The 24777-nt window shown below is 42.7% G+C and overlaps 3 protein-coding genes and 1 long non-coding RNA gene across 9 annotated transcripts; 2 read left to right on the plus strand and 2 right to left on the minus strand.

Moving 5' to 3' along the window:
* The first annotated feature begins 1103 nt into the window (after positions 1–1103).
* LOC125898208 (uncharacterized) lies at positions 1104–5178 on the plus strand. Of its 5 annotated transcripts, XM_049591941.1 has the most exons (8): positions 1131–1171; positions 1384–1489; positions 1678–1840; positions 2370–2472; positions 2596–2883; positions 3078–3218; positions 3406–3495; positions 3811–5178. In XM_049591941.1, the coding sequence occupies exons 4-8, from the start codon at positions 2415–2417 to the stop codon at positions 3888–3890; spliced, it is 657 nt and encodes a 218-aa protein (XP_049447898.1). In that variant the 5' UTR covers positions 1131–1171; positions 1384–1489; positions 1678–1840; positions 2370–2414; the 3' UTR covers positions 3891–5178. The 5 variants fall into 5 exon arrangements, with proteins under 5 accessions (XP_049447902.1, XP_049447898.1, XP_049447900.1 ...); XM_049591945.1 differs by lacking the exon at positions 1384–1489 and having other exon boundaries at positions 1104–1143; XM_049591943.1 differs by lacking the exon at positions 1384–1489 and having other exon boundaries at positions 1132–1171.
* Positions 5179–5187: 9 nt separating this feature from the next.
* LOC125898204 (GTPase IMAP family member 7-like) lies at positions 5188–11674 on the minus strand. 2 transcript variants are annotated; one of them, XM_049591935.1, is made up of 4 exons: positions 11565–11674; positions 10317–10361; positions 8219–8332; positions 5188–8131 (listed from the first exon to the last, which is right to left on the minus strand). In XM_049591935.1, exons 1-4 carry the CDS (start codon positions 11584–11586, stop codon positions 7359–7361), a joined length of 954 nt encoding a protein of 317 aa, XP_049447892.1. In that variant the 5' UTR covers positions 11587–11674; the 3' UTR covers positions 5188–7358. The 2 variants fall into 2 exon arrangements, with proteins under 2 accessions (XP_049447892.1, XP_049447893.1); XM_049591936.1 differs by lacking the exon at positions 11565–11674 and adding an exon at positions 11434–11543.
* A 2408-nt stretch (positions 11675–14082) lies between these two features.
* On the plus strand, positions 14083–20009 carry LOC125898201 (GTPase IMAP family member 8-like). Its single transcript, XM_049591930.1, has 3 exons — positions 14083–14160; positions 16886–17483; positions 19182–20009. The coding sequence occupies exons 2-3, from the start codon at positions 16904–16906 to the stop codon at positions 19961–19963; spliced, it is 1362 nt and encodes a 453-aa protein (XP_049447887.1). The 5' UTR covers positions 14083–14160; positions 16886–16903; the 3' UTR covers positions 19964–20009.
* A 1587-nt stretch (positions 20010–21596) lies between these two features.
* Positions 21597–23699, minus strand: LOC125898211 (uncharacterized). Its single transcript, XR_007450595.1, has 3 exons — positions 23332–23699; positions 21866–21995; positions 21597–21791 (listed from the first exon to the last, which is right to left on the minus strand). It is a non-coding gene; the product is annotated as an uncharacterized LOC125898211 (long non-coding RNA).
* Between the last annotated feature and the right edge of the window lie 1078 nt (positions 23700–24777).

Consider the following 24777-nt stretch of genomic DNA (forward strand, 5'->3'; position numbering starts at 1 on the left):
CAGACTGCAGTCCAGGTGCAGTCCAGGTGCAGGTGCAGGTCCAGGCACAGGTGCAGGTGCAGGTGCAGGTCCAGGTCCAGGTGCAGTCCAGGCACAGGTCCAGGTCCAGGTGCAGGTGCAGGTGCAGGTCCAGGTCCAGGTGCAGTCCAGGCACAGGTGCAGGTGCAGGTCCAGGTCCAGGTGCAGGTGCAGGTGCAGGTCCAGGTCCAGGTGCAGTCCAGGCACAGGTGCAGGTGCAGGTCCAGGTCCAGGTGCAGTCCAGGCACAGGTGCAGGTGCAGGTCCGTCCACACAGACGTTTTATTAAACTCATTGTTACTGTAGTTCAGGCAGCAGCCAGCAGCCTGCTGGAGGTCATGTTGTAGGGCTCAGTGCTCCTCCTGTTCCTCCTCACACAAAGGAGCAGATAGCGGTCCTGCTGCTGGGTTGATGCTCTTCTACGGCCCTGTGCAGCTCTCCTGGTGTAACGGCCGGTCTCCTGGTGTCTGGTATCAACCTGACTGGGCTGCAGGTGCGGCCTCATGCTACCAGTAGTGCCAAGGACACTAGCAGAAGACCAAACTAGAGAAGGATCAGTGAGGAAGGATAAGGAGAGAGCAGCTGTCTGTGGACACCACATGTAAAACCACTTCCTGTTTGTCTCTTTGATTTGACCCAAAGCAGCTGAAACTGATTCACAGTCACTGGACTGAAGTTTGACTGACTTCCTGTCAGACTGTGACCAATAAGGGTTTGATGGTGTCACACAGAGGGGCGTGTCCAGGGACGTGCACGTAAATCACATGAACCTGATGTGTTGTAAAGTGAAGCTGTGTGAGGTTCAGTTTGTGTGTCAGAGTGTGTGAGGTTCAGTTTGTGTGTCAGAGTGTGTGAGGTTCAGTTTGTGTGTCAGAGTGTGTGAGGTTCAGTTTGTGTGTCAGAGTGTGAGGTTCAGTTTGTGTGTCAGAGTGTGAGGTTCAGTTTGTGTGTCAGAGTGTGTGAGGTTCAGTTTGTGTGTCAGAGTGTGAGGTTCAGTTTGTGTGTCAGAGTGTGAGGTTCAGTTTGTGTGTCAGAGTGTGTGAGGTTCAGTTTGTGTGTCAGAGTGTGAGGTTCAGTTTGTGTGTCAGAGTGTGTGAGGTTCAGTTTGTGTGTCAGAGTGTGTGAGGTTCAGTTTGTGTGTCAGAGTGTGTGAGGTTCAGTTTGTGTGTCAGAGTGTGTGAGGTTCAGTTTGTGTGTCAGAGTGTGAGGTTCAGTTTGTGTGTCAGAGTGTGAGGTTCAGTTTGTGTGTCAGAGTGTGAGGTTCAGTTTGTGTGTCAGAGTGTGAGGTTCAGTTTGTGTGTCAGAGTGTGTGAGGTTCAGTTTGTGTGTCAGAGTGTGAGGTTCAGTTTGTGTGTCAGAGTGTGAGGTTCAGTTTGTGTGTCAGAGTGTGAGGTTCAGTTTGTGTGTCAGAGTGTGAGGTTCAGTTTGTGTGTCAGAGTGTGAGGTTCAGTTTGTGTGTCAGAGTGTGTGAGGTTCAGTTTGTGTGTCAGAGTGTGAGGTTCAGTTTGTGTGTCAGAGTGTGAGGTTCAGTTTGTGTGTCAGAGTGTGTGAGGTTCAGTTTGTGTGTCAGAGTGTGAGGTTCAGTTTGTGTGTCAGAGTGTGTGAGGTTCAGTTTGTGTGTCAGAGTGTGTGAGGTTCAGTTTGTGTGTCAGAGTGTGAGGTTCAGTTTGTGTGTCAGAGTGTGAGGTTCAGTTTGTGTGTCAGAGTGTGTGTTTCTATTTCAGTGTCACATGAACAGACTGAGACAGTGTGGTCAGGGGGGGGTGTTGTTTCATTTCCGTCTCCTCCAGTCAGACTGTCACCGTCCGTCTTCACTCAGACAGGTAGGAACAAACTCACATTTATATTCATATATTGATCATATATTGATCATATATTGATACACAGATTAACTTCACGCTCTGGACCGCTCTGAGCTCTGACACTGTCCTCTGTCCTGAGACACTGTGGGGACGTCCTCCTGCTGTGAGACACTGTGGGGACGTCCACTCAGTGCCTTCTGCTTCCTTCCAGATGAAATTAATCAATAAGACTGTGACAGTATTAATAATCAATAACTGATCATCAGTGAATCAGCTGATCAATAATTAATATAATTATATCGAGCTGTGCTGCAAAAAATACTTTCAGTTTTTACTTCAATGAAAGTAGAAATATGAACATTTAAAACTACAGTTACTGTAAAAGTATCCGAGTATTATCAGCTGAATGTAATTAGAGTATTTAAAGTACTCATCTGTCTGTTACAGCTGATTATTGTTTTAAATATTTGAGTGAGAGCAGAGACACACACACACACACACACACACACACACACACACACCACTGAAAGTGTGCGTTTCCTCCTCACAGTGACTGACAGCTGAGGGGGCGGAGCCAGCAGAGACGACAGCAGCCATGTTGGTTCTTCTCTGGTTACTGATCCTGATGATGACGATGATGATGAAGAGTGACGGTCAGAGTCTCATAGAGTCATGGGTTGTTTCCATGGTAACAGACTGTCAGAGCTGTCATGTGATAATGAGGTGTGTGTGTGTGTGTGTGTGTGTGTGTGTGTGTGTGTGACCTTTGACCCCAGCGGCCTCTGCAGAGATCGTCACAGCACGCAGCGGCGGCGCCGTCCTACTGACGCCACCCCTGCAGACGCCGAGGAACAGACAGGACGTCAGGTGGACCCACCCCCGCCTGGTGATGTCACTGAAGAAGAACGTGACCACGTGTCATCACGGGCGCTGCGAGCTGCTGAGCGACGGCTCGCTGAGCTTCAGCCGCGTTCAGAGCGACGACTCAGGGAGCTACAGCCTGGAGGTGTTTGACCAGGACGGGACGCGACTGCTGAAGAAGGACTTCCTGCTCACTGTGGAGGGTGAGGACCACCATGTCCCCTCTGTCCCAACTGTCCACATAGTCCCCTCTGTCCCAACTGTCCCCTCTGTCCCTACTGTCCCCATAGTCCCCTCTGTCCCAACTGTCCCCTCTGTCCCTACTGTCCCCATAGTCCTCTCTGTCACACACATACATTTTTACTATCTCTCTGTCCTCCTGTCTGTCCGTCCCCAGACCCTAGCAGCAGCAGCAGCAGCAGCAGCAGCAGTGTGGTGGTGTCTGTGTTGGTCTGCTGCTTCCTCCTGTTGCTGCTGCTCTTCATCATCTTCTTCATCCTCAGGAGGAGGAGGAGGAGCCAGGGGACAAACCCCACAGGTACATCAGCCAATCAGAGACACAGAAACCTGCATCTTTGAAATCTTAAAAGATTCATTGTTTAAAAAGTTAATAAGTTTATATCCTGCTGACATTAATTAACAGTTATACTGATATTGATTCAGTTCACAGATTATAGTCTGTTGATAACAATAGAAATGAATTATAATCTGCTGCGGTGTTTCAGGTCCGTTGGAGGAAAATGTTTATGTGACAATGCATGGTCACCATGGCAACAAGGGGAAAGCTATAGAGGAGAAGCAGGAGTCTCATTATGGTAACACACACACACACACACACACACACACACACAGAGAAGCTAACAGATGCTAAAGGCCTCTACACATGATCAGCTGTAAAACCGCTTTGTGCTGGCTGTCCCATTGTTTGTCTATCGAAAGGGCGGCAACACCTGACAAAGCGGCACCGCTACCCTTGGCGTCGCACACCGCTCGGAGTTTCCGCCTGAGCGCTGCGCTCAAAGTTTTAATTATTTGAACTTTGACCGAGTTTACTGCACTGCACCTGGCGGTGAGCGAAGCATGTTGTTCTTATCATGTGAAGGCCGCTTAACTTGTTCTCCTCTCTACAGTTCCATGTCATCCTGTTGTTTCCATGGAAACACCAATCACAGAGCAGATGTCTGAGGATGTAGAAGATGTCTACGTGTGATGACCAGTCAGAGATCAGCTTGTTTTCACCTCAGCTCACCGTTAGTTCATCGTCCACTGTCGTCCGGTGTTTATTTTTCAACTATGATTATTATTATTGATAAATAAATATAAAGTGAACGTATGTAGGGAGCTTTTATATGATTCTGTTATTTTATGTTTGTACTTTTATTTAAACTGTTTTTTTTTTTAATCTGGGAGTTGCTTCCACTCCACACTGTCATAACAACTGATACAAAGTGCAGGGTCTGGACATAATGTGTGTATGAACTGAGTATAATGTACATGTCCACCACTGTGATTTAATAAATTCAACATTATCATCACATTATTTTCAACACTTTGTTCTTCTGGATCATTTGAAGTGTTACTGTCTCAGTCACTGAGAGTGTGTTAATGTCCCACACAAAATTAATTTGTAGTACCATACACATGCCACAAGATGGCAGTATTTAGATTTGAAATACCAAATGAGAGCTGTGCAAGTCACTGAATTTATAACAACTTGTTCCAGCAAATGTTTCACAATAAAAGCCTTGTTAGGAACTCAAGAATTTTTGTCCCTGAGATGCCTCAGGGCTTTTACTTTGAAATGATACAGGAAGTCTTCATCTCAACAGCCCGATGCAAAGAAAGGTAGAGACATGCTTCGACCAAGAAGTTAATAATAAAAGATCAGATGCGGCCCTGGGTCCACCTCTGAACTATCAAATCCACTGCAGTAAGAACAAAGCCTGGTCCCTGGCTAGACACTCTGGGGTCCCCTCCCACTGGTTTACCTTCAGACAGCTAATAAATAAATGCACCAACTCACTGAGAAAAGATAAATCTAATTATTACTTAACTTCTAACAAAACCGTTCCAAGGCAAAGAGGCAGATCAGAAAGAGTGAAACCAAATTCACTTCTCAAACGGTGTGAATTAAAAAATAAAGGCCTGTTGCAGCTGAGGTACAGATACTCCTGGAGAAACACAGGTACTGGTTTATATTCATGGGAGGACACTTTTATTTTTTTGAAAGAAGTTACAACAGGTTTTATTTTGTTACAACACCACAAATTTAAAAAAGATATATATAGATATATGATATGTTTAAATCACAGCGATTATGATGGAAAAGTTCTTAGAAAAGCAGTCACAATCAGACATGTTTGCAGCTTTTAACTTTATATCTCTCGAGTTGAAAATTTAAATTTACGATCATTATTAAGTGGAATATGAAAGTTCTCCTCAAATAACACGTCATGGTAAAATTTACTGAGCTCATTTTTTTTTTTTTTTTTTTTTTTACAGAAATGTTATTCTTTTATTCTGTATTAAAATCCCTGCTGATTTTAATTCTGTGCACAGTTCATCACATGAATACAAAAGAACCAAGATATATTTCCAAAGTCCAAATTTAATGTCTCCTGTTGAATCCCAGAGAACTTGATCAAAGTTGGACAGTGAAAGCATCAGCAGCAGTGCTGCACGATTTGAGAAAAATGTGCGATTGCGATTTGAGTGGACATTATCGCGATTTGCGATTGCGATCACAGTATAATAAATAAAGGGTATCATGAGTCTTGTTGCTTGACTTAGTGTTTCCCTACATTATATCAGCGGGCACTGACCTGACAGAGTTATTGTTATGGACAGACAGTGTGTTAATGATCATCAACAGACTGAGCACAGTCAAACACGCTGCTCACACAGCAGCGCAGCACGGCACTGTACACACAGCGGAGCGAGCAAAGTTGCTCAATTTTTCATTTGTTATATAGTTTGTTATGGAGTCCATGATTTCCCTGTGACACTTACACATGTTTGCTTAACTGTGCTTGGATGTTGTTTTATGAGGCTGTGGTGTCCTTCAGTTGTCTCTTTGTCTTTAACGTTACACGGCTCGTCTTTCTCTCACATGCATCCTTTTTTTTTTTTTAAAGATTATTTTTTCGGGCTTTTTGCCTTTAATGTACATGATAGAGTGAAATGGGGGAGAGAGAGAGCGGGGGGTGACATGCAGCAAATAGCTGCAAGCCGGAGTCGAACCTGCGACTGCTGTGGCGAAGCATTGCCATTGTACATGGGGCGCCGGCACTATCCACTACTACTGACGCCCCATGCATGCATGCTTCCTACTTCTCTCTGTGCTGTCTCAAGTGCTGATACAGATTGGTTGTGTTGACGTGGCAACTTTAACTTTTAAACTTCCACACAGCACGTCTTTCTGTTCAACGTCGCTGTACCTAAATCCAAAGTATCGTCATGTGATAGATGTTGCATTTTTTTTGCCACCAACTCAGCCTGTTCATGGTCGAGCTCATGCTCTTCTTCATCGTCTGTGTTGGTCACTGCTGCACGCCGGCTGGTCACATGACCATACGTGCTGCACACAGCAGGATAGCCTGTGGGCGTGATGTTTTTCCCTGTTAAAGGTTTTTTGGGGAGTTTTTCCTGATCAGCTGTGAGGGTCATAAGGACAGAGGGATGTCGCATGCTGTAAAGCCCTGTGAGGCAAATTGTGATTTGTGATATTGGGCTTTATAAATAAAATTGATTGATTGATTGATTGACTGATTGATTGATGTCAACAAACTCCACACACTACAGGAGAGGCAGTCACGTTCACAGGCGCACACGTTAACATTACATTAAATCGCAAATCGCAGCCTTTTATGTGATTATGTCATCGCACAGCCTGACATCGCGACTGTGATTAGATTAGCACTAATCAGCAGCAGCTTTAACCCTTTGGGCTCTAGGCGTTTTTGGGGTATTTTTACTGCCTTTACTTTAAAGCTCATATCACAGTCATTATAAAGGCTACATACACATGCTATATCTTGTTTCAGGACAGTGTGGGCTATCCAGATTTGCCATCATTCCATGTCCTTCTATGTGCCTGTATTTTATATTAATTTTTATATCAATGAAAAGAACAAATCTGTGTGACTAAATTCTTACATTTTTACATGTATCTCACCATAGCAAGTTGGAAGTTGACATATTCTGCCATATATGAAGAGGGGAGACTCTCTGGAATCTGGCAATATAAGAACCATGATGCTGGGACACTCTGTCACTTCACAGTTGTCCAAAACATGTGGCTTGTGCCAGGCGGACATGATTGCCAGTATTTTTTCATTATTGCAAGAAATTCCATTGACTCATTCACAAGTCAAAAATGTGTTTTATCTGAAAGAAACATGCAATATTTACATCTAAGATCATAGAAAAATAGTCAACCCAGTGCAATGATGTCCTCCAAGATAATATTTGCCACTTTGCAGTAAAAAAAATTCTGTACGTTTTCTTGTCGACATGATCTTGCCTTACTTCTCTGTTCTCTGGTCTTGTGGGAAAGCTGCGGTTCCGCTTTTTTACGTGATATGCGTGGCTTCTCGCTATGACGAACGGTCGCAGAGAAAATCCAGAGAGAAGAACAGGTGTGAATTGGACGCATTATGCATTGTTCAGGCCCATAGGGTTAGGAAGTGAATTTTAGCCTCTGAGTCTCATTAAACTGGGAGAGAACTTCACTGAAGGAGTCAGTTGGCACCATCTGCTCCACAACCTGACGGACTCGGCTCTCTAAAACCCGATAGTAGCGCTTCACCTCCTGCAGCTCAGCCTGCAGCCTCTCCTCCACCTTCTGACGCTCCTGTTGAGCTTCACTCAGCTTCTTCTGGTACTTTGACTCCACACGTTTGATTTCTTCCTCCACTTTCTTCTCGTAGAACTCTCTGAGCTCGGCCTCTCTCTGACGCAGCATCGTCACCACCTCCTGGTAGGTGTAGTTGGAGTAAAACTCTCCTCCGTTGGCACCAACCATCTCCTCCACCTTCTCCAGCAGATCCAGGACCTGTCCACGATTGTTGAGTTTGAGATTGTTGAAGATGTGATACCTGTTTCCTGCCTTCCTCAGGACCTCCTGCAGCTCAGGTCCCGCCTCCTGCAGCGGTCTGAAATCTGACGTGACTCTGTCTCCGTGTGTGAAGAGGATGATGGTGTACTTCCAGGCGTCCTCCCCAAAGATCTCCTCCACCTTCTTGACGGCGTCTCTTTCCTCTGCTGTGAAGGGCCCCAGCTTGATGACCAGCAGGATGGCGTGGGGCCCCGGGGCCGACATGTTGATGCATTTGGAGATCTCTCTCTTCACGGTGTGTTCAGCCTCAGAAGTGTCAAAGAGTCCTGGAGTGTCGACGACGGTCACCTGTCTGCCGAACACTTCACCTGTCTGCTTACAGCACTGTCTGGTGACTGAGGACAGAGAAGACGCCGGATTAACTCAGGTACACACAGGTGACTGACAGTGTGTGTGTGTGTGTGTGTGTGTGTGTGTGTTACCTGAATAGTGACTGACAGCTTCACTGAAGGCGTCTCTTCCCAGTATGGTGTTTCCAATGGAGCTTTTTCCTGCTCCAGTTTTTCCGAGCAGAACCATCCTCAGGTCTGACAGGTCTGAAACAGAACAGAGTACTGATGATGTGATGAAGTCAAGCATAAGGAAAAGACAGGCCGAGCTGTAATGTGCAGATATGACACTACTCACACTAAAGTATACACTGTCGTATGTCATGGAAACAGGCTGACGTGCTGACGTATTGCGGTAAGCGTGTTGTGTCATTTCCGGTGTTTCTGTGACAGCGTCTCTGTGCTGCTCTGGTGAATCCTACTAGCCTGCTTTTTGCTTTCTCACTTCAGTTGCTTTAACGTCTACTTCAAGTCATAACCCACACTGGTTCTGTTTAAGCACTTATAGCTCTCCTCCTTTCTACGACTTTTTCGCTAATCTCTTAGCTGTTGTTTGCACGTTACTAGCCTTGGTAGCTACATTAGCTTTACAGTTAGCGATGGCTTCTCCCTCTGCTCTTTCTTGCTCGGTGTGCCAAATGTTCAGTTATGCCTCTGCCTCCTTTAGCGACAGTGGTAATTGTAATAAGTGTAGCTTATTTGCTGCGTTGGAGGCGAGGCTTAGTGAATTAGAAGCAAGGCTCCGCACCATGGAAAACCATTCAGTAGCTGCGGTAGTTAGCCAGCCCCCTGTAGCTGGTGCGGAGCCACATAGCATAGCCTTAGCCTCTGCTAACTGTCCTCCGGTAACTCCCGTTCAGCCGGGAGTTTGGGTCACGGTCCGCCAGAAGCACAGCTCCAAGCCGAAGCCCACGGCTCACCACCAGCCTGTTCACGTTTCCAACCGCTTTTCCCCACTCAGCGACACACCCGCTGAGGATAAAACTCTGGTTATTGGCAGCTCTATTCTGAGAAACGTGAAGTTAGCAACACCAGCGGCCATAGTCAAATGTATCCCTGGGGCCAGAGCGGGCGACACTGAATCAAATTTAAAGCTGCTGGCTAAAGCTAAACGTAGATTCAGTAAGATTGTTATTCACATCGGTGGCAATGACACCCGGTTACGCCAATCGGAGGTCACTAAAATTAATATTGCCTCGGTGTGTGAATATGCAAAAATGATGTCGGACTCCGTAGTTTTCTCTGGACCCCTCCCAAATCTGACCAGTGATGACATGTTTAGCCGCATGTCATCATTTAACCGCTGGCTGTCCAGGTGGTGTCCAGCAAACGATGTGGGTTTCGTTCATAACTGGCAAACTTTCTGGGGAAAACCTGGCCTTATTAGGAGAGACGGCATTCATCCCACTTTGGATGGAGCTGCTCTCATTTCTAGGAACCTGGAAAATTTTATTAGTAATTTAAATCCCATTATTATCTCATTATTAGACTCCATTGGCTTCAGTCAGGGTGTACATGAACCCACTCATTGTTTTAACCATACCCTCGATCTAGTTCTGACGTATGGAATTGAAATTGATAACCCAACAGTCTTTCCACAGAATCCCTCGCTATCGGATCGTTATTTGATTACTTCTGATTTCTTTTTACTCGATTACACGCCACTCAGCAACAGTTACTATACTAGATGTCAGGCACTCCAGCTTCCTCCCACAGTCCAAAGACATGCAGGTTAATTGGTGACTCTAAATTGTCCGTAGGTGTGAATGTGAGTGTGAATGGTTGTCTGTCTCTATGTGTCAGCCCTGTGATAGTCTGGTGACCTGTCCAGGGTGAACCCTGCCTCTCACCCAGTGTCAGCTGGGATAGGCTCCAGCCCCCCCGCGACCCTCAAGAGGATAAGCAGTTAGAAAATGGATGGATAGATCTCCAGTAGAGGGCCTTGCTCCCTCTCGTGTGTCACTTCTTAAATTCTACATTTTTAGGGAATTTAAATTCAGGAGTTTGACACCTTGTTGCTGTTAAATGTTAAGTATCACAGTTTCCTACAGAGGACAGTCTGACTCCCTACAAAGAATCATCAATAATACTAACCTGTGTTGAAATGTTAAATCACATCTAGAAGTGAACAAACAGTAAAACACAGAAGTTCTGATGTTTGTGTTCAAACAAACTAATGGAAATTTCAGACCTGGAGGTTCATCCTTACTGTCTCTTCTTCTTCTTCCCCCCAGGACTGTTCAGACAGAGAGAAAACAAATTGATGATAAATAACAAATTAATTTATTATTAACAAACACTTAAAACATTTAAATGCCCACAGTTCAAAACTGTAAATAGAATAACACCTGAGCAGAGTCATAAAAAATGCATTCAATGTTAATGTGTGTTGTCCCTGATTATTAAACAGCAGGGACGCATGACAATATCAGCACATCATCAGTATCAGCCGATCACAGCTTTAAAACGAACGATCAAGACTTGATGATGATGATCACTGAAATTAGGAAGGTAAAAGTGGATGTATGGATATCAGTCATCGGTCAAATGAGTTGTTATGTATGTTATATATATTATGCCCCCTACCCCTACACGCCAGAAGGAATTGGGACACCACTACTCCTCACGGGAATGTGCAAATGTAGGGGTAGGGCTAAGGGAGGGTATTGGGACAGGCTCAAAGTCCTGGTTAAGATAAAAAGTCTTCACAGAGCATCGCAGACCTTCAGAAAGCTCCTCAGGTGAGAAATGGAGTGATGAAAGGGTCACATTTGACCCTGATATGTCAACACAGAGAAACAGAAATTTTAAAAATGACTAATTAAATAATTAATTTAGATAATTACATATTCTATCAAAAAAAATCCAGAAAACTTTAATCTAAAAAATATTTGTCACACAGTCAGTCATCAGCCGGGGTGTCTGATGGGATATTTATGAGTTAACGGTCTTTAAAGCTATTTTCATGTTTGACTTCATTCCTGTTGTCTGAAGCTAATTTAGATATTTTCCATATCATCACTGTAAATGTATGAATTCATATCATTGATCAGTGCAATTACATGATGACCCTGTTAAACAGGTTTTCTCAGTGTTCTGTCACTTGGACAGAGTTATGTTTGTTTCTCACGCCATCTTTACCTCCTTTCACCAACCCGAAAGTGAAAGCAACATTTTAAGAAGGAAACACTTCAACAAGAAAAACACACATTCGCAGATGTGGATCAATAAAACCATCGGTAACGTTTAATCTTTTCATAAAGAAGAAGCAGCTCAATTATAGTGACATTAAAAGTGTGACGACTGACCCGAGTCAACACAACAGATCCCACGCAGTAAACTCACACTTTGAGTCTGACTCGTTTAACTGTCGAACTGAGAATGACGTCATCGATCAATCAATATTTAAAAAACGATCAATAGGTTAATCCAAACTTACTAGATTTTACACTTTCTGCCATCACAGCTGCTGTCGGGTGTTGTTCCACTCTTAACACCTGCAGAAGACAAGTTAAACGTTTCCCCAAAATACTACTTATATCCGGTCTACAAAATAAAACTATAAAATAAAACATTAACAAAACAAACATGAAACGTGTTTCGGGCGACATCCGAACACAAAAGTGTTTTTTATTAAGACAAATTGATCAGAGAAAACTTTCTGTGTGGTCGAAATTATTGTCATCACAAGTCTGAAATAAGCAGACGATTTTATTTTGAAGGCCGTGTCAGGAAGCGATTCATCCGAATCTGTCAAACTTGACGTAGTTTCCTGCTGGACTCGAACAAACAACCGCTGCTCTCGGTCAGTGTTGGGTTAAGGTTTAGTTTTTCATCACTGTAAACTCTCTCTGTTTCATTAGAGAGGAAATGTATGTTAATATGTCAGAGTCAGCGATATCCCTCTCTCAGGAGAAGTTGAGGGGTGTGGCAGATAAAACAGCAGCGCCATTTTGTCCCTGTGAGACAGTCAAACCTGATGTCAGCCATGTTGTTCCACAAACTGCGCACTCACTTGGACAGCAGCTTCAACCATTTCACTGATTATACTGACGGACAAATGAACAAAGTGTGATGATTCCTAATGTGAATAAATAATTCAAACATCAAATGGGTTTGTGTTTTCTCTTCAATGTAAAAGAAGTTCAAATCTTGTTTAAAACAAATTAAATGTTCTTTTCTCTGCATCAAGTCTTTTTTTATACATTCCCACACCGACACTGGCCCTTAATGTCATCATCACCTCACTTCTCCTGTCCCAGTAAACAAACCTGAGCTGTTACTGTAAATCACATGATCAACATTCAGCCAGTCACATGAACCCAGCTCACGTTTCAACTCTTTATTTCAAAATAAGACCACATGCAGTGTTATTTAGGGTCACTTTCTGACCTTAGTTTTCAGGCTTTGGATTTATATTCTGTTCAAATGCAAAGCAGTCATCGTCTTTTTCTTTTTGTGTCTACAGATGAATCTGGATCAGTTTAATAATGTGAACAATATGAAAGTCTAACTGCATACAGTCACTATTACAGAGGCACCCTGAGTGCTCTCTGCAGAACACACACCTGATCATTAGATTTTACACACATTTCATCATTTACAGAATGAATGTGATATTATTTCTGACTCTTCAAAGAAGAAGAGGGTTTAATTATCCCTCCCAGCTGACATTAGTGAGGACGAATCAGAATTTAGACAAGCTGCTGACAGCAAAACCAACGGTGACATCATCCAGTCTGTCGGTGTGGACACACAGCAGCACACTGACACAAACTAATGACCAGACTGGTTTGGAGATGGTTATGAAGTTTGCTGAAACTCATTCACCTTCAGACAAATCAACTGATGAAAAGATTCTATTTTTCATGTTTTATTTTATTTCAAATGGCAGGAATATTAAACTTTAAGGTTTCTGAATATTTTTATTTTCCATGAGAACTATTATTCAGGTTTTAAACATTAACCTTCTTTTTTTCGTCCCTTAACTTCATGGTAGCTACAATGATATATTTTTTTCAAAAATATCTTATAAGCATGTTTAAAAAAATCAAACTGTTTTTTTCTCACCGGCATCATAATGCGCACCATAAAGGGTTAAAATAAATAATCAGTAATGATATTTAATTGATATTTATTTTTAGAATCATTCGTTAATTATTTAGTTTAAGTTGATAAATTCTGACACTTTTTTTTTACATAGAGGACAATAAGTTCAAGTTTATGGTAAATAATTCATTAAAAGGTGTGTTTAACTTTTTTGTTCTGTTGGTTGGTTAGTTTAACATGATTCTGATATATTGATAATCTGTTGATCTGTTTGTTTGTTTGACTCATTTTGTACAAATAACCAGAAACATGTATCTCTGCTTCGTTTAATTTAAATTGTTGAATGTTTCGTTGGTTCTTTTGTGATGTCAGCATTACGAGCTCTCGTAGTGAGAAACAAGTCCACAAGACGTGTTAGTTTTATGATCAGAACAACATCCTGTTCCAAAGAAGGCACATGAACAGAAACAGACACACTCACATCACTAACTGCAGTAAATGTAGTAATACCACACTGTCAGCAGTAAAGGTGCCCATCCTGCAAAATACTCTGCATTATATTACTGTATTTTAATTGGTGCATTGATGCATTTGATCAGTGATATGTTGCAGCTGGTAAAGCGGATCAATAGGATCCTCAAGATGAGTAAAGTCCTCTTGTTAAGATGACATAAGTGAACAAGAGGTTTCTGCCATTTCCAGATTGGATTATTTTTTATTCTTTAATTGAAACAGCTGATCAGATTTCCCCTCAGTGAAGGATTAATGAAATAATCAGGTGTAATAGTTTGATTTTGTGCTCAGCTCTGCTTCAGACATGAAAATGAGTTCAGCTCATTCAACAGTCTCAACCGAAGAATAAACTAAATTGTGTGGCGATGACGTCATGGAGCTTTTATTTTGAAGAGGTGCATTTTTCCTCCGCAGAGAGAAACGCGGTTGTGAAGCAGAAATGTTGTCGGTGTAACGCTCCGTGTCGTTTTCAGGTGAGTTATCTTTAGTTGTGTAGTTCTCCAGTGTGTAGATGACGTTTTTAACACCTGAGCAGGTAAATCTGTCAGTATGAATACAGTTTATCTACAGCATATATTAGTCTGCTTTATTACTGGGAGAAACATTTTCTTCATTTCCTGGTATGACCAGGCGCTCTTTCGATTTTGATGCGCGTGTATTGGTGCAGTTACGGTACAGTGCTCAGCTCCTCCTCCTCGAGGCAAACTGTGACTTGTGATATTGGGCGTTATAAATAAAATTGATTGATTTATGAAGAATTTCACCCGAAGTCAAAGACTGAACCTGAAACTCAGTTAAAACACTCTGTACCAGAATAAAGAAGTCACTTTACACCACTCAACACTGACTGTTTGTCAATTCAGACACTTTGTGCTGCTCTGCCTCTGTCACACACTTTGTTGGTGAGAGCTGAGGGCTTCAAATCTGTAATTTATCCAGGCCACAGGGGCACAAAGTGGACTGTCTGCAGACCTCCAGAGAGTTTGCTTGTGGCGCAGACTTTTTTTTCCCATTGACAACCATTCACACTCACACCTACGGACAATTTAGTTAACCTGCATGTCTTTGGACTGTGGGAGGAAGCTGGAGCACCTGGAGGAAACCCACGCTGACACAGGGAGAACATGTCGGAACACCTGGAGGAAACCCACACTGACTCAGGGAGAACATGTCAGAGCACCTGGAGGAAACCCACGCTGACACGGGGAGAACATGTCAGAGCACCTGGAGGAAACCCACACTGACACAGGGAGAACATGTCAGAGCACCTGGAGGAAACCCACGCTGACACAGGGAGAACATGTCAGAGCACCTGGAGGAAACCCACGCTGACACAGGGAGAACATGTCAGAGCACCTGGAGGAAACCCACACTGACACAGGGAGAACATGTCAGAGCACCTGGAGGAAACCCACGCTGACACAGGGAGAACATGTCAGAGCACCTGGAGGAAACCCACACTGACACAGGGAGAACATGTCAGAGCACCTGGAGGAAACCCACGCTGACACAGGGAGAACATGTCAGAGCACCTGGAGGAAACCCACACTGACTCAGGGAGAACATGTCAGAGCACCTGGAGGAAACCCACGCTGACACAGGGAGAACATGTCAGAGCACCTGGAGCTAACCCACACTCACTCGCGGAGAACATGTCAGAGCACCTGGAGGAAACCCACACTGACACGGGGAGAACATGTCAGAGCACCTGGAGGAAACCCACACTGACACAGGGAGAACATGTCAGAGCACCTGGAGGAAACCCACACTGACACAGGGAGAACATGTCAGAGCACCTGGAGGAAACCCACGCTGACACAGGGAGAACATGTCAGAGCACCTGGAGGAAACCCACGCTGACACAGGGAGAACATGTCAGAGCACCTGGAGGAAACCCACGCTGACACAGGGAGAACATGTCAGAGCACCTGGAGGAAACCCACGCTGACACAGGGAGAACATGTCAGAGCACCTGGAGGAAACCCACGCTGACACAGGGAGAACATGTCGGAACACCTGGAGGAAACCCACGCTGACACGGGGAGAACATGTCAGAGCACCTGGAGGAAACCCACGCTGACACGGGGAGAACATGTCAGAGCACCTGGAAGAAACCCACGCTGACACAGGGAGAACATGTCAGAGCACCTGGAGGAAACCCACGCTGACACAGGGAGAACATGTCAGAGCACCTGGAAGAAACCCACGCTGACACATGGAGAACATGTAAACTCCACAGACGAGCTCCCCCACCCTGAGTTCAAACCAGGAACCCTGTTGCTATGAGGTGACAATGTTAACCACTGCACCACTGTGCTGCCATTAACACATTTTCAATCAATCAATCAATCAATCAATCAATTTTATTTATAAAGCCCAATATCACAAATCACAATTTGCCTCACAGGGCTTTACAGCATACGACATCCCTCTGTCCTTAGGACCCTCACAGCTGATTTGTCCCAGTGAACATCAAATGGGATTTCAACATTGATTTCTAGTTGAAAACTGGTTGATATTCAGTCTGAACGTATAAGAGCTCTTTTCAACCAGTTAAATGTGGTTGTATCAGTAACGTGTCAAAATTACAATTTAAATTAAATTATTATGATAATGTGTTGAGTTTTATGTTAAAAGAGAGGCAGTACTGATTAGTGTGTGAAGGTATTTCTCCAAATTCATTTTGCACTGGTGGATGAAATAGGGTCTATACAATGACATAATTTCAAGACATACAATGTTTCATACAACATGTCATAAATATGGAACAATACAGTACACTATACACCAGACAATATGGTCCTGGTGACCATATGTCACTGGGATTTTCTTAGTTAGGCTCCAAAATGATGACAGACTATTATTTGCACACTGTGGAGGATGAAAAATCTCACTGTTGCAAATCTTGGTGAAATATGGTCTAAATGAGAATGTTCAGTCAACATCAAACAGTTGGTGAAAAAACGTTTGAACCATTTCTGGATGTCTTGTTGTCACTGCTGACCAGAGGTGTTTTTTTTTAAACGCCTCTTCAATGATAATACAGTCGCTGGGTAGCTCATCGTAAAAAGCATCTGACTGTGTAAAATCATGTTGAAGTTCAGAGAGGACCGACACTGTGTCTCCCCATCACACAGGTGATTTCTACAAATCAAATTAAAGCCTGTGTAACTGAATCTGTTCCTTCTTCTCCTGCAGGTTTTCTGATCCTCGTACATGAACCGAGATCAACCTCGACCTCTCACCATGGTCCTGCTTGGAAAAACTGGAGTCGGCAAAAGTGCTTCAGGAAACACAATTTTAGGACGACGAGCATTTGAGTCGAAGCTGTCCTTAAAACCAGTGACGAAAGGTATCTCTGAGGAAACAGGATATGTGTTCGGGCAACAGATCTCAGTGATCGACACTCCAGGAATATTAGACACCAAGTACAAAGATGAGGTTAAAGACTTGTGTGAGGAGCTCCTGCAGTCCTCCAGACGTTGTCTGTTTCTGGTGGTGCTCAGAGTTGGACGGTTCACAGAGGAGGACCAGAGGGCTGTGAGGACAGCTCAGAGAGTCATCGGGCCTCAGGGGATGAGAAACACTTACCTGCTCTTCACTGGTGGTGATCTTTTAGAGGACAAGAGGTTGGAGGACTTTATCTTTGAAGATGAAGAAGAAACTACTCTTCCAGATGTTGTTAAAATGTTCGGGGGGGCATGTCACCTCTTCAACAATGATGATGATGATGAAGAACAAGTCAGACAGCTGCTGCTGAAGTCAGGCCACCTCTCACCCCAACTACATTATCTAGGTAATGTGTGATTTAATTCTTATATGTAGTTATATTATATGGTGGCTTTGGATGGTGTTATGTAGAGACTGACATACAGTGTCCTCATTATCAAAACCAAAAATGAATCCTTACTTAAATTGAATGGCATAAACTTCCAGTATCCCTGAACCTGACTGAAGCAGAGAGAAATTTAGATCAGGCTTTGAAGAAATGGCGAGCAAATAGTCTGTCAGAGCAGGGACCTTTAAAAATTAATGAAATGTGTTGTCATTTTATGTTTTGTATATTTTTTTTATGTAATTATATGGATATTGTATTAGTGCCTGTCAGTCTCACCAGACCTGGCATCTCACCCCAGATCTCTCTCCAGAGGATCACAATGGAAATGAGCCTGTGGCTTTCTTGTGTAATTTAATCCTCGACAGCTGTAAATGTGATAAATGTCTTCAGGCGAAGCAGTTTTATGTGTCCTTTATGATCGGAAAATCTGTCTACCTACCTACCGTCTGACCGACGTATGAATCTACCTACCTACAGACCGATCTACATAGCTACTTTCTTACCTATTGACCGACTGACTTACCTTTCTACCTAGATGGCGCTGCAGAGCTGCTACGAAGTCTCTTGTTTACACCTTAGTTGTATTGTTACACAACCAAATGACAACGGCATCATGTGGCTTCAGCGAGCATGATGACATCACAGGATCAAAAGAGGCGTGTAACACAACAGCGTCAGCCTCTAGTGTGACATATAACATAAGTGTCAGCAGCTCTTTATAAACAATAACAATGACATCACATGTCAGTAACAATCATTTAGCGTCCCTGTTATATGTCCCTCTGCTCGGGGGGTAAGTAGCTCCTGGACCTCACTGTTGGAGTTAGCTGCTAACTGCTAACAGCTGCTTTTTAAATCTCCTGCAATGGGTCACACACATAACACGTCATCAAAACGTCACATCTGTCCTGTCCATGGTCCCATCCCACCGACTGTCCTGTTTATACAGACATTGCTCTGATGCTCTTACTACCTCTGACGTCGCCTTAAAGGCGAGACAACTCTGTCCCTGCAGTCTGTGATCGTTCCCTTTATACAGAACAGTGAAGAGGAATAACAGTGTGATATTCCAGCTTTGAGAAGGAAGTGTAAAAGAGACTGAGGTGTGATTATTTTGTAGAAATGTTTAGACTTTTTTTCATTGTAAATGGATCGTTGGTTAAAACCAACACACACCAGATTTGTACTGGTTGTTTTCCATGTTGAAAACAAAGGTCAGCAGAGTTTTACTTCACTACATTAACTTCTTCCATCTAGGGCTATAACTAACATTTTTTTGATAGTTGATTAATCAGTCATTTATTTTTATGATAAAGTAATTGTTTGGGCAATAAATTGTCAGAAAATGATGAAACAGGTTGATTGGTGTTTCCCAAAGCCCAAGATGAAGTCCTCAGAAGTCATGCTTTTCCCTACAACCCAAAAATATTCAGTTTTCTGTCACAGAGGAGTAAAGAAACCAGAAATATTCACATTTAAGAAGCTAGAATCAGAAAATTCAAACTTCATATGCTTCCGTGCTGCTGAAAGCCATGACCAGAGGCATTATGTTGTCAGGTTGTCTGTCTGTCCCATTCATATGAATGTGATATCTCAAGAAAGCTAGAGCTTTTTTTGTGATATTTATCATCTGTTTTTCTGTCTTTTGTCTTCCAGCTGATGTCTCCAGAGACAGGAGGATCGTGCTGCTGGGTCGACCTGGAGCAGGAAAGAGTTCATCAGGAAACACCATCCTAAGATCTGAAAAGTTCAAATCAGACTGTGGCTTTGGTTCAGTCAGTACAGAGACTGTCTCTGAATCAGCCACAGTGGAGGGTCGTCAGGTCACAGTGGTCGACACTCCTGGATTCACTGATGCTGTTCTGACTCCTGAACAGCTGTACCTGGAGATCATGAAGTCAGTAGTGGAGGCCAGTCCAGGACCTCATGCTTTTGTCATTGTGGTCAGATTAGGCAGAATCTCAGCAGCAGACATCAAACTGTTTGAGATACTTCCCAAACTGTTTGAGGGAGGTGCCTCTGAATACTCCATGGTCCTGTTCACTCATGGAGACGATCTAAGAGGTCAAACTATGGATAGTCTGATCCAGTCCAACAGACACATGTCAGACCTGGTCTCCATGTGCGGGGGTCGATTCTGTGTGTTTGACAATAAAACCAAAAAAAGCAGAGAGCAGGTCAGAAGCTTCCTGAATACAGTAGATGAGATGGTGTCAGCCAATGAGGGAGGACACTACACTGATGACATGTTCAGGATGGCTGAGACGTTCATGAATGAAGAAAGGAGAAAAGATGCAGACAAGACAGGTCGTACAGGTCCTACAGGTCGTACAGGTCGTACAGGTCCTACAGGTCCTACAGGTGCGACGGGTTCTTCAAGTGGATCAGGTGGTGGTAACAGTATATTCGCGAAAATTTATAGTTTCTTCAAAGATTGATACAATTGTGTTTTTCTCACAGTTCCTGACTGCAATAAAGGAAATATTAAAACTATTGAACTTTGCACTTTGTTTGTTTGTTAGTTCATTTTTTATTTTTTTTTATTTTATTTTTTTTTTTAAAAATCGTTAAATGATGTGTTGTTTGATTTTTATAATTTAGTTTTTTATTATGATTTTTATGGTTCATTTATAAACAACCCATATCTGAACAAGCTAAACTTAAAGAAAACATTAGACCCAGTTAGTTATTCACATTTCATAGTGTAAATAGTAAAGTGCAGTAATACAAAGCCTCAGTTGACTCTTTCAGTTTAGATGCAGATTATTATTTATCTTGTTGTTCCTCTTGTGTTTTGTTTAAAACTAACTTTAAGATTAACTTCACTTTAAATTGTTACACTCAGACACTTAGGCTGAACAGTTTTTTGTCCACAGCTTTGTTTCTCACATGAACTGAGCTCAAGCGTCTTAGAGCGCCATTTTAGTCTTAAGTGCTCAGAATTTGTGAAATTTAGTCCTACTCTCAAACTTGAGAATAAAAGCTATTTATCAACCTTCTCAAGTCTAAGAATCACTCCTACTCCCAAAGATATTTAAGAGACCTCCAGAGGTGTCCTAAATGGTTAGGAGTTGCCAGGAGAGGATGGCACTGAGGCGAGAGAGACGTGCGCGAAGGATGTCCTGGCTTTGTTTGATGACGAGCAGCTGATCAAACAAAGCGGGTATTATTATTGTCACAGATTTAATAAGGGACGTCATCTCATCAGTAACGTCACACAGCAGAGCTTTCACGGCAGAATTAAAGGTCATCACAATGCTTCGATATCTTGCCACTGGAAAAATGCAACAGTGTAACGCTGATTATTTGAGGCCATCACAACCGTCAATTAGCAGAATTATTATGGAAACAAAAATGGCCCTTACTGCTCCTCACCTCGTCATGCGCTTCATTGACTTCCCAACTACACCCCAGGTAATTGAACAGAAGCAAACTGCATTCATGCAAATAGCTGGCTTCCCTGGAGTGGTTGGTGCAATCGATGGCACACATATTAGGATCATCACTCCAAGCGTGGACGAGAGCGTTTATGTAAACAGGAAGAGGTACCACAGTATCAACACGCAAGTAGTGTTTGATGCAGACTACAACATCTTGGCCCAAGTGGCCTGGGTCCACCCATGACGCAAGGATCCTAAATGAAAGTGGCCTGAAGCAGTTGTTGTTTGAGAGGCACATTGTGCCACCTGGGTGTCACATAATTGGGGATAAGGGATATCCCTTACACCGCTGGCTTCTTACCCCTTTTCAGATGCCAGACATAAGGCCAAATGAACTATAACAGGTTAGCCCAACGAAATGCTTAATTGTTTTAAATTTAAAATGTTTAATTAAGTTTATAGAATATGGCTTAATAATATTCTCGTCACAGGGCACACAAAAGCACGAGAAGTGTGGTGGAGAGAGGAATTGGGAAGCGCCGATTCCACGTTCTGCATTCAGAAATACGGCACACTCCAGACAGAGTGAGGGAGGAGATGGAGATGCGAGCGTCCCTGGCAACATCCATCCATGTGATGGGGCAGCCTTCAGACAACACTTCGCCATCCTCCACTTTGGATAAGAATAACAATAAATCACAGATACACATATACAGTGCCTTTTAATTAATCTGTTTTATTAGTCACTCAGTATTTTTATTTTTTTAAAGCCAAGTTGTAGTACTCCTCTTGGAGTCACAACACTTTAATTTGCAGCTTCATTTTTTGTCTCCGCAGTGCCTGCACATCATCTGGGTCCTCTGCTGGGCCGCACACTCACCCCGGCCTGAAAAACAAAAGCTAGTGAGACGGCATACTCAAGATGCAAAAAACTTAAGTTGATTTTTTATTTTCACCCACCACTTGATGGATGCCTATTGCCTCACACAAAGTGCTTGGGCCTGGCTGCACTGCATCAAAAGCACAGCGAGAGTGCTCATCGAAGATGCCTGGGGACACAGGAGACTCTCTTGGTGCATCTCGATCCAAACTGAAAAATAAAGAATATGCTCAGTACTGTCTAAAACAGATTTCTAAATGGAAGTTTGTCACTGGCATCAATTTTTACACTGCAAGTCACATGAATATGGTGTATGTAAGTGTAAGAGTCAGAACTTTTTTAGTTCCCTGAAGGCACTGTCACTAATGATTCCACACCCCTCTCAGCTGATGCCACGCCCCCCACGCCACATCAGGGTCAAAAGTCTGAAACTCAAAAAACAGATTTGAAACTGAAAAAAAAAGATCTGAATCTGAAAAGATAAAACATGCAACTAAAAAAATAAGACCTCAAATGTTAAAATATATATGGAAGTGAAAAGTGAAAATAAATTATTCATTAAAAGAATTACCAAAGTGAATCAAAATTATATTTAACCTGAAAAAACGTTTCATACACTTATTTTTATTTTGAATACATTGTTGTATTTTTCAAAATTCAAGATCAACACATGAATTTTCAGTTTCAAATTTTATTTTTTTCAAGTACAAAACTTTTGAACCTAATGTAGCTCCATACAATTCTTCGAAATGTTTTAGCTTAATATTTGGACACCCACCGTCATTACAATAAATTAAGTCTGTAGTCATTTAATACTCACAGGCCTACATTCAGCAGGCCTATATTTGGTGCTAGAGTGACGCTATGTCATATGAAACATTAACCATGAAAATTAACCATGTCATGTTAGCTTGTCGGTAAGGGGGGGGGGGGTAAATAGTGCTCCAAACGTTTAGCATGGAAAACAGGGCACGAGCAAGGAGTCCCTTGTTCTCTTACTTCAAGATACCTGAATGAAGATGTTTTCGTATGATAAGCGTGACCCCTTTACAGACACATCCACTTCACTCTAATCCCTTGCAGTTTTCTGCAAAATCCACGTGGTTATTTTGCGTGCGGTATTTGTAATTTCGCCAATTCTATTTTATTATTCCTGCATATTGGGGTCCTTATTTACAGTTGGATAAATTGGGGCTGACTGGAAAGCTGTGACTCTTGTGGAGTCAGTGAGCCCCTTGTATTCATGTGTGTGCCATGTGTTTACACTCTTGCCTCATAATAGTCATATCATTGCAGTAATTTCACTGTATATGGTGAGCTGTTTTGATATTTTATACAGGTGAATCGAATCGAATGCCTGCTGTTGACGACACAATAAAACATCCATCGGTTAAAAGTAATTAATACTCTGAGTAGTTTTTGAGAAGAGTACTTTGTACTTTTACTTAAGTATTTTTTAAACAGCAGTTTACTTGTAATTGAGTACAAATTTTCAGTACTCTTTCCACCTCTGCTCCTGAGAATAACCCTCTGACTCATACCTCACCTCTCCATCTTCTGACAGACACATGTTCGTCCACACCGCCTTCTGAAGATCTTCCTGTTACGTCCCGTTGGCGGTCACACAGCCGGATCTGTAACAGTAACACAGGTTCACTTCACACTCTGAATAACGTTCACTGTACTGGCTGTATTTCCTGGATTTACCTGAGTTTAAGTCCCACCACATTTACAGAAACGTGTTCATGTGGCATCGTCACAAAGACTCGTATAGTCAGTGTAATACAGCTGAGGCTGACTCAGGTCAGACTGGACTGAATGACCAGCACTGATGACATCAGCTCGAGGCCGCTGCAAGGCCAAGAGATCACAGAGAGCGTCTGTCACTTCATACTCTGTCAGAAATATACTAGGTAACACTTCATAAGACAGCCCGTGTTTTCGAGTGTACCTCTCGCCCACTTTGTTAGAGCATGAGTTAGAGCATAACTCCTCCCGGTCACTTACCATATACTATACCCTAACTCCCGGGGAAGTATATGCCAAGTGGCCGCGTTGTTATAGTCTAAGTCCCGCAAAGTGGACGACAGGTACACTCTAAAACGCGGGCTGTCTCATGAAGTGTTACCAGATACTACATTAAAGAAGAGCTTGGATATATATATATATATATATATATATATAATGAACACAACACTGACTTATTGAAAAGAAGAAAAAAAAAAAAAAAATCTCACAGGGTGTGAATGTACACTTCACATACTCCACCCAGCGTTCTCCCTTTCCTCCTCTATTTTTTTCCCTCCTTCATGTCCCCTCCCCTCTTCCTCCCCCTATCCCTCTCACTCAATCCCCCTCACCTCACACACAAATACACTCCATGTAACCCCTTTGTTTTTCAGGTTTGTGAATACTTCAAGGCGCAGGCGCTTCTGGTTGTTGAACATGCTTGTATATATTCTAATGCTCTGCTCCATAACTCTGCGATGCTTCACCATGACACATCGGTTGACTGTAATACATACACTTAACAATTACATATACTCATGCAAAATCCACACAGATAGAAACTCACTTAGAAACACACACAGATTATTCTCCCTATCCACACACAGTATGATAAAACCCCCACTTTGTCAATGTCACACCTAAATTTGGTTTCCTGGAATGTACATGGCATCCGCTCACAGGCGAAAAAAAATTAAAGTGATGGACTTTGTCACAAGATTGAAAACAGATATTTTTCTCCTACAAGAAACCCACTTGCTAAAGTCAGAAGAAAAATCTCTTAAAGATCCAAATTGTAATCAAATTTTTTCATCCTGCTATAACAACAGACAAAGAGGTGTCTCTATCATGGTCCACAAGAGACTACCATTTACTTTAAACAGCACGGTAACAGACCCGGAAGGCCTCTACATCATTATTCAGGCAACAATCTTTAACAAATTATATACAGTCGTTAATCTGTATGCCCCTAATAATGATGATC

The sequence above is a fragment of the Epinephelus fuscoguttatus genome, linkage group LG12 (genome assembly GCF_011397635.1).
Source record: "Epinephelus fuscoguttatus linkage group LG12, E.fuscoguttatus.final_Chr_v1".
Taxonomy (NCBI): domain Eukaryota; kingdom Metazoa; phylum Chordata; class Actinopteri; order Perciformes; family Serranidae; genus Epinephelus; species Epinephelus fuscoguttatus.

Bases quoted from the DNA above. Each gene is read 5' to 3' on its own strand.
- LOC125898208 (XM_049591945.1), top strand. From the start codon at position 2,415: ATGTTGGTTCTTCTCTGGTTACTGATCCTGATGATGACGATGATGATG. The intron at 2,884-3,077 runs GTGAGGACCACC...GTCCGTCCCCAG, and splicing joins CTTCCTGCTCACTGTGGAGG to ACCCTAGCAGCAGCAGCAGC. The intron at 3,219-3,405 runs GTACATCAGCCA...GCGGTGTTTCAG, and splicing joins CCAGGGGACAAACCCCACAG to GTCCGTTGGAGGAAAATGTT.
- LOC125898204 (XM_049591935.1), bottom strand. From the start codon at position 11,586: ATGGCAGAAAGTGTAAAATCTA. The intron at 8,333-10,316 runs GTCTGAAATTTC...GTTCTGTTTCAG, and splicing joins CAGTAAGGATGAACCTCCAG to ACCTGTCAGACCTGAGGATG. The intron at 8,132-8,218 runs GTAACACACACA...CTCTGTCCTCAG, and splicing joins AGCTGTCAGTCACTATTCAG to TCACCAGACAGTGCTGTAAG.
- LOC125898201 (XM_049591930.1), top strand. From the start codon at position 16,904: ATGAACCGAGATCAACCTCGACCTCTCACCATGGTCCTGCTTGGAAAA. The intron at 17,484-19,181 runs GTAATGTGTGAT...TTTGTCTTCCAG, and splicing joins ACCCCAACTACATTATCTAG to CTGATGTCTCCAGAGACAGG.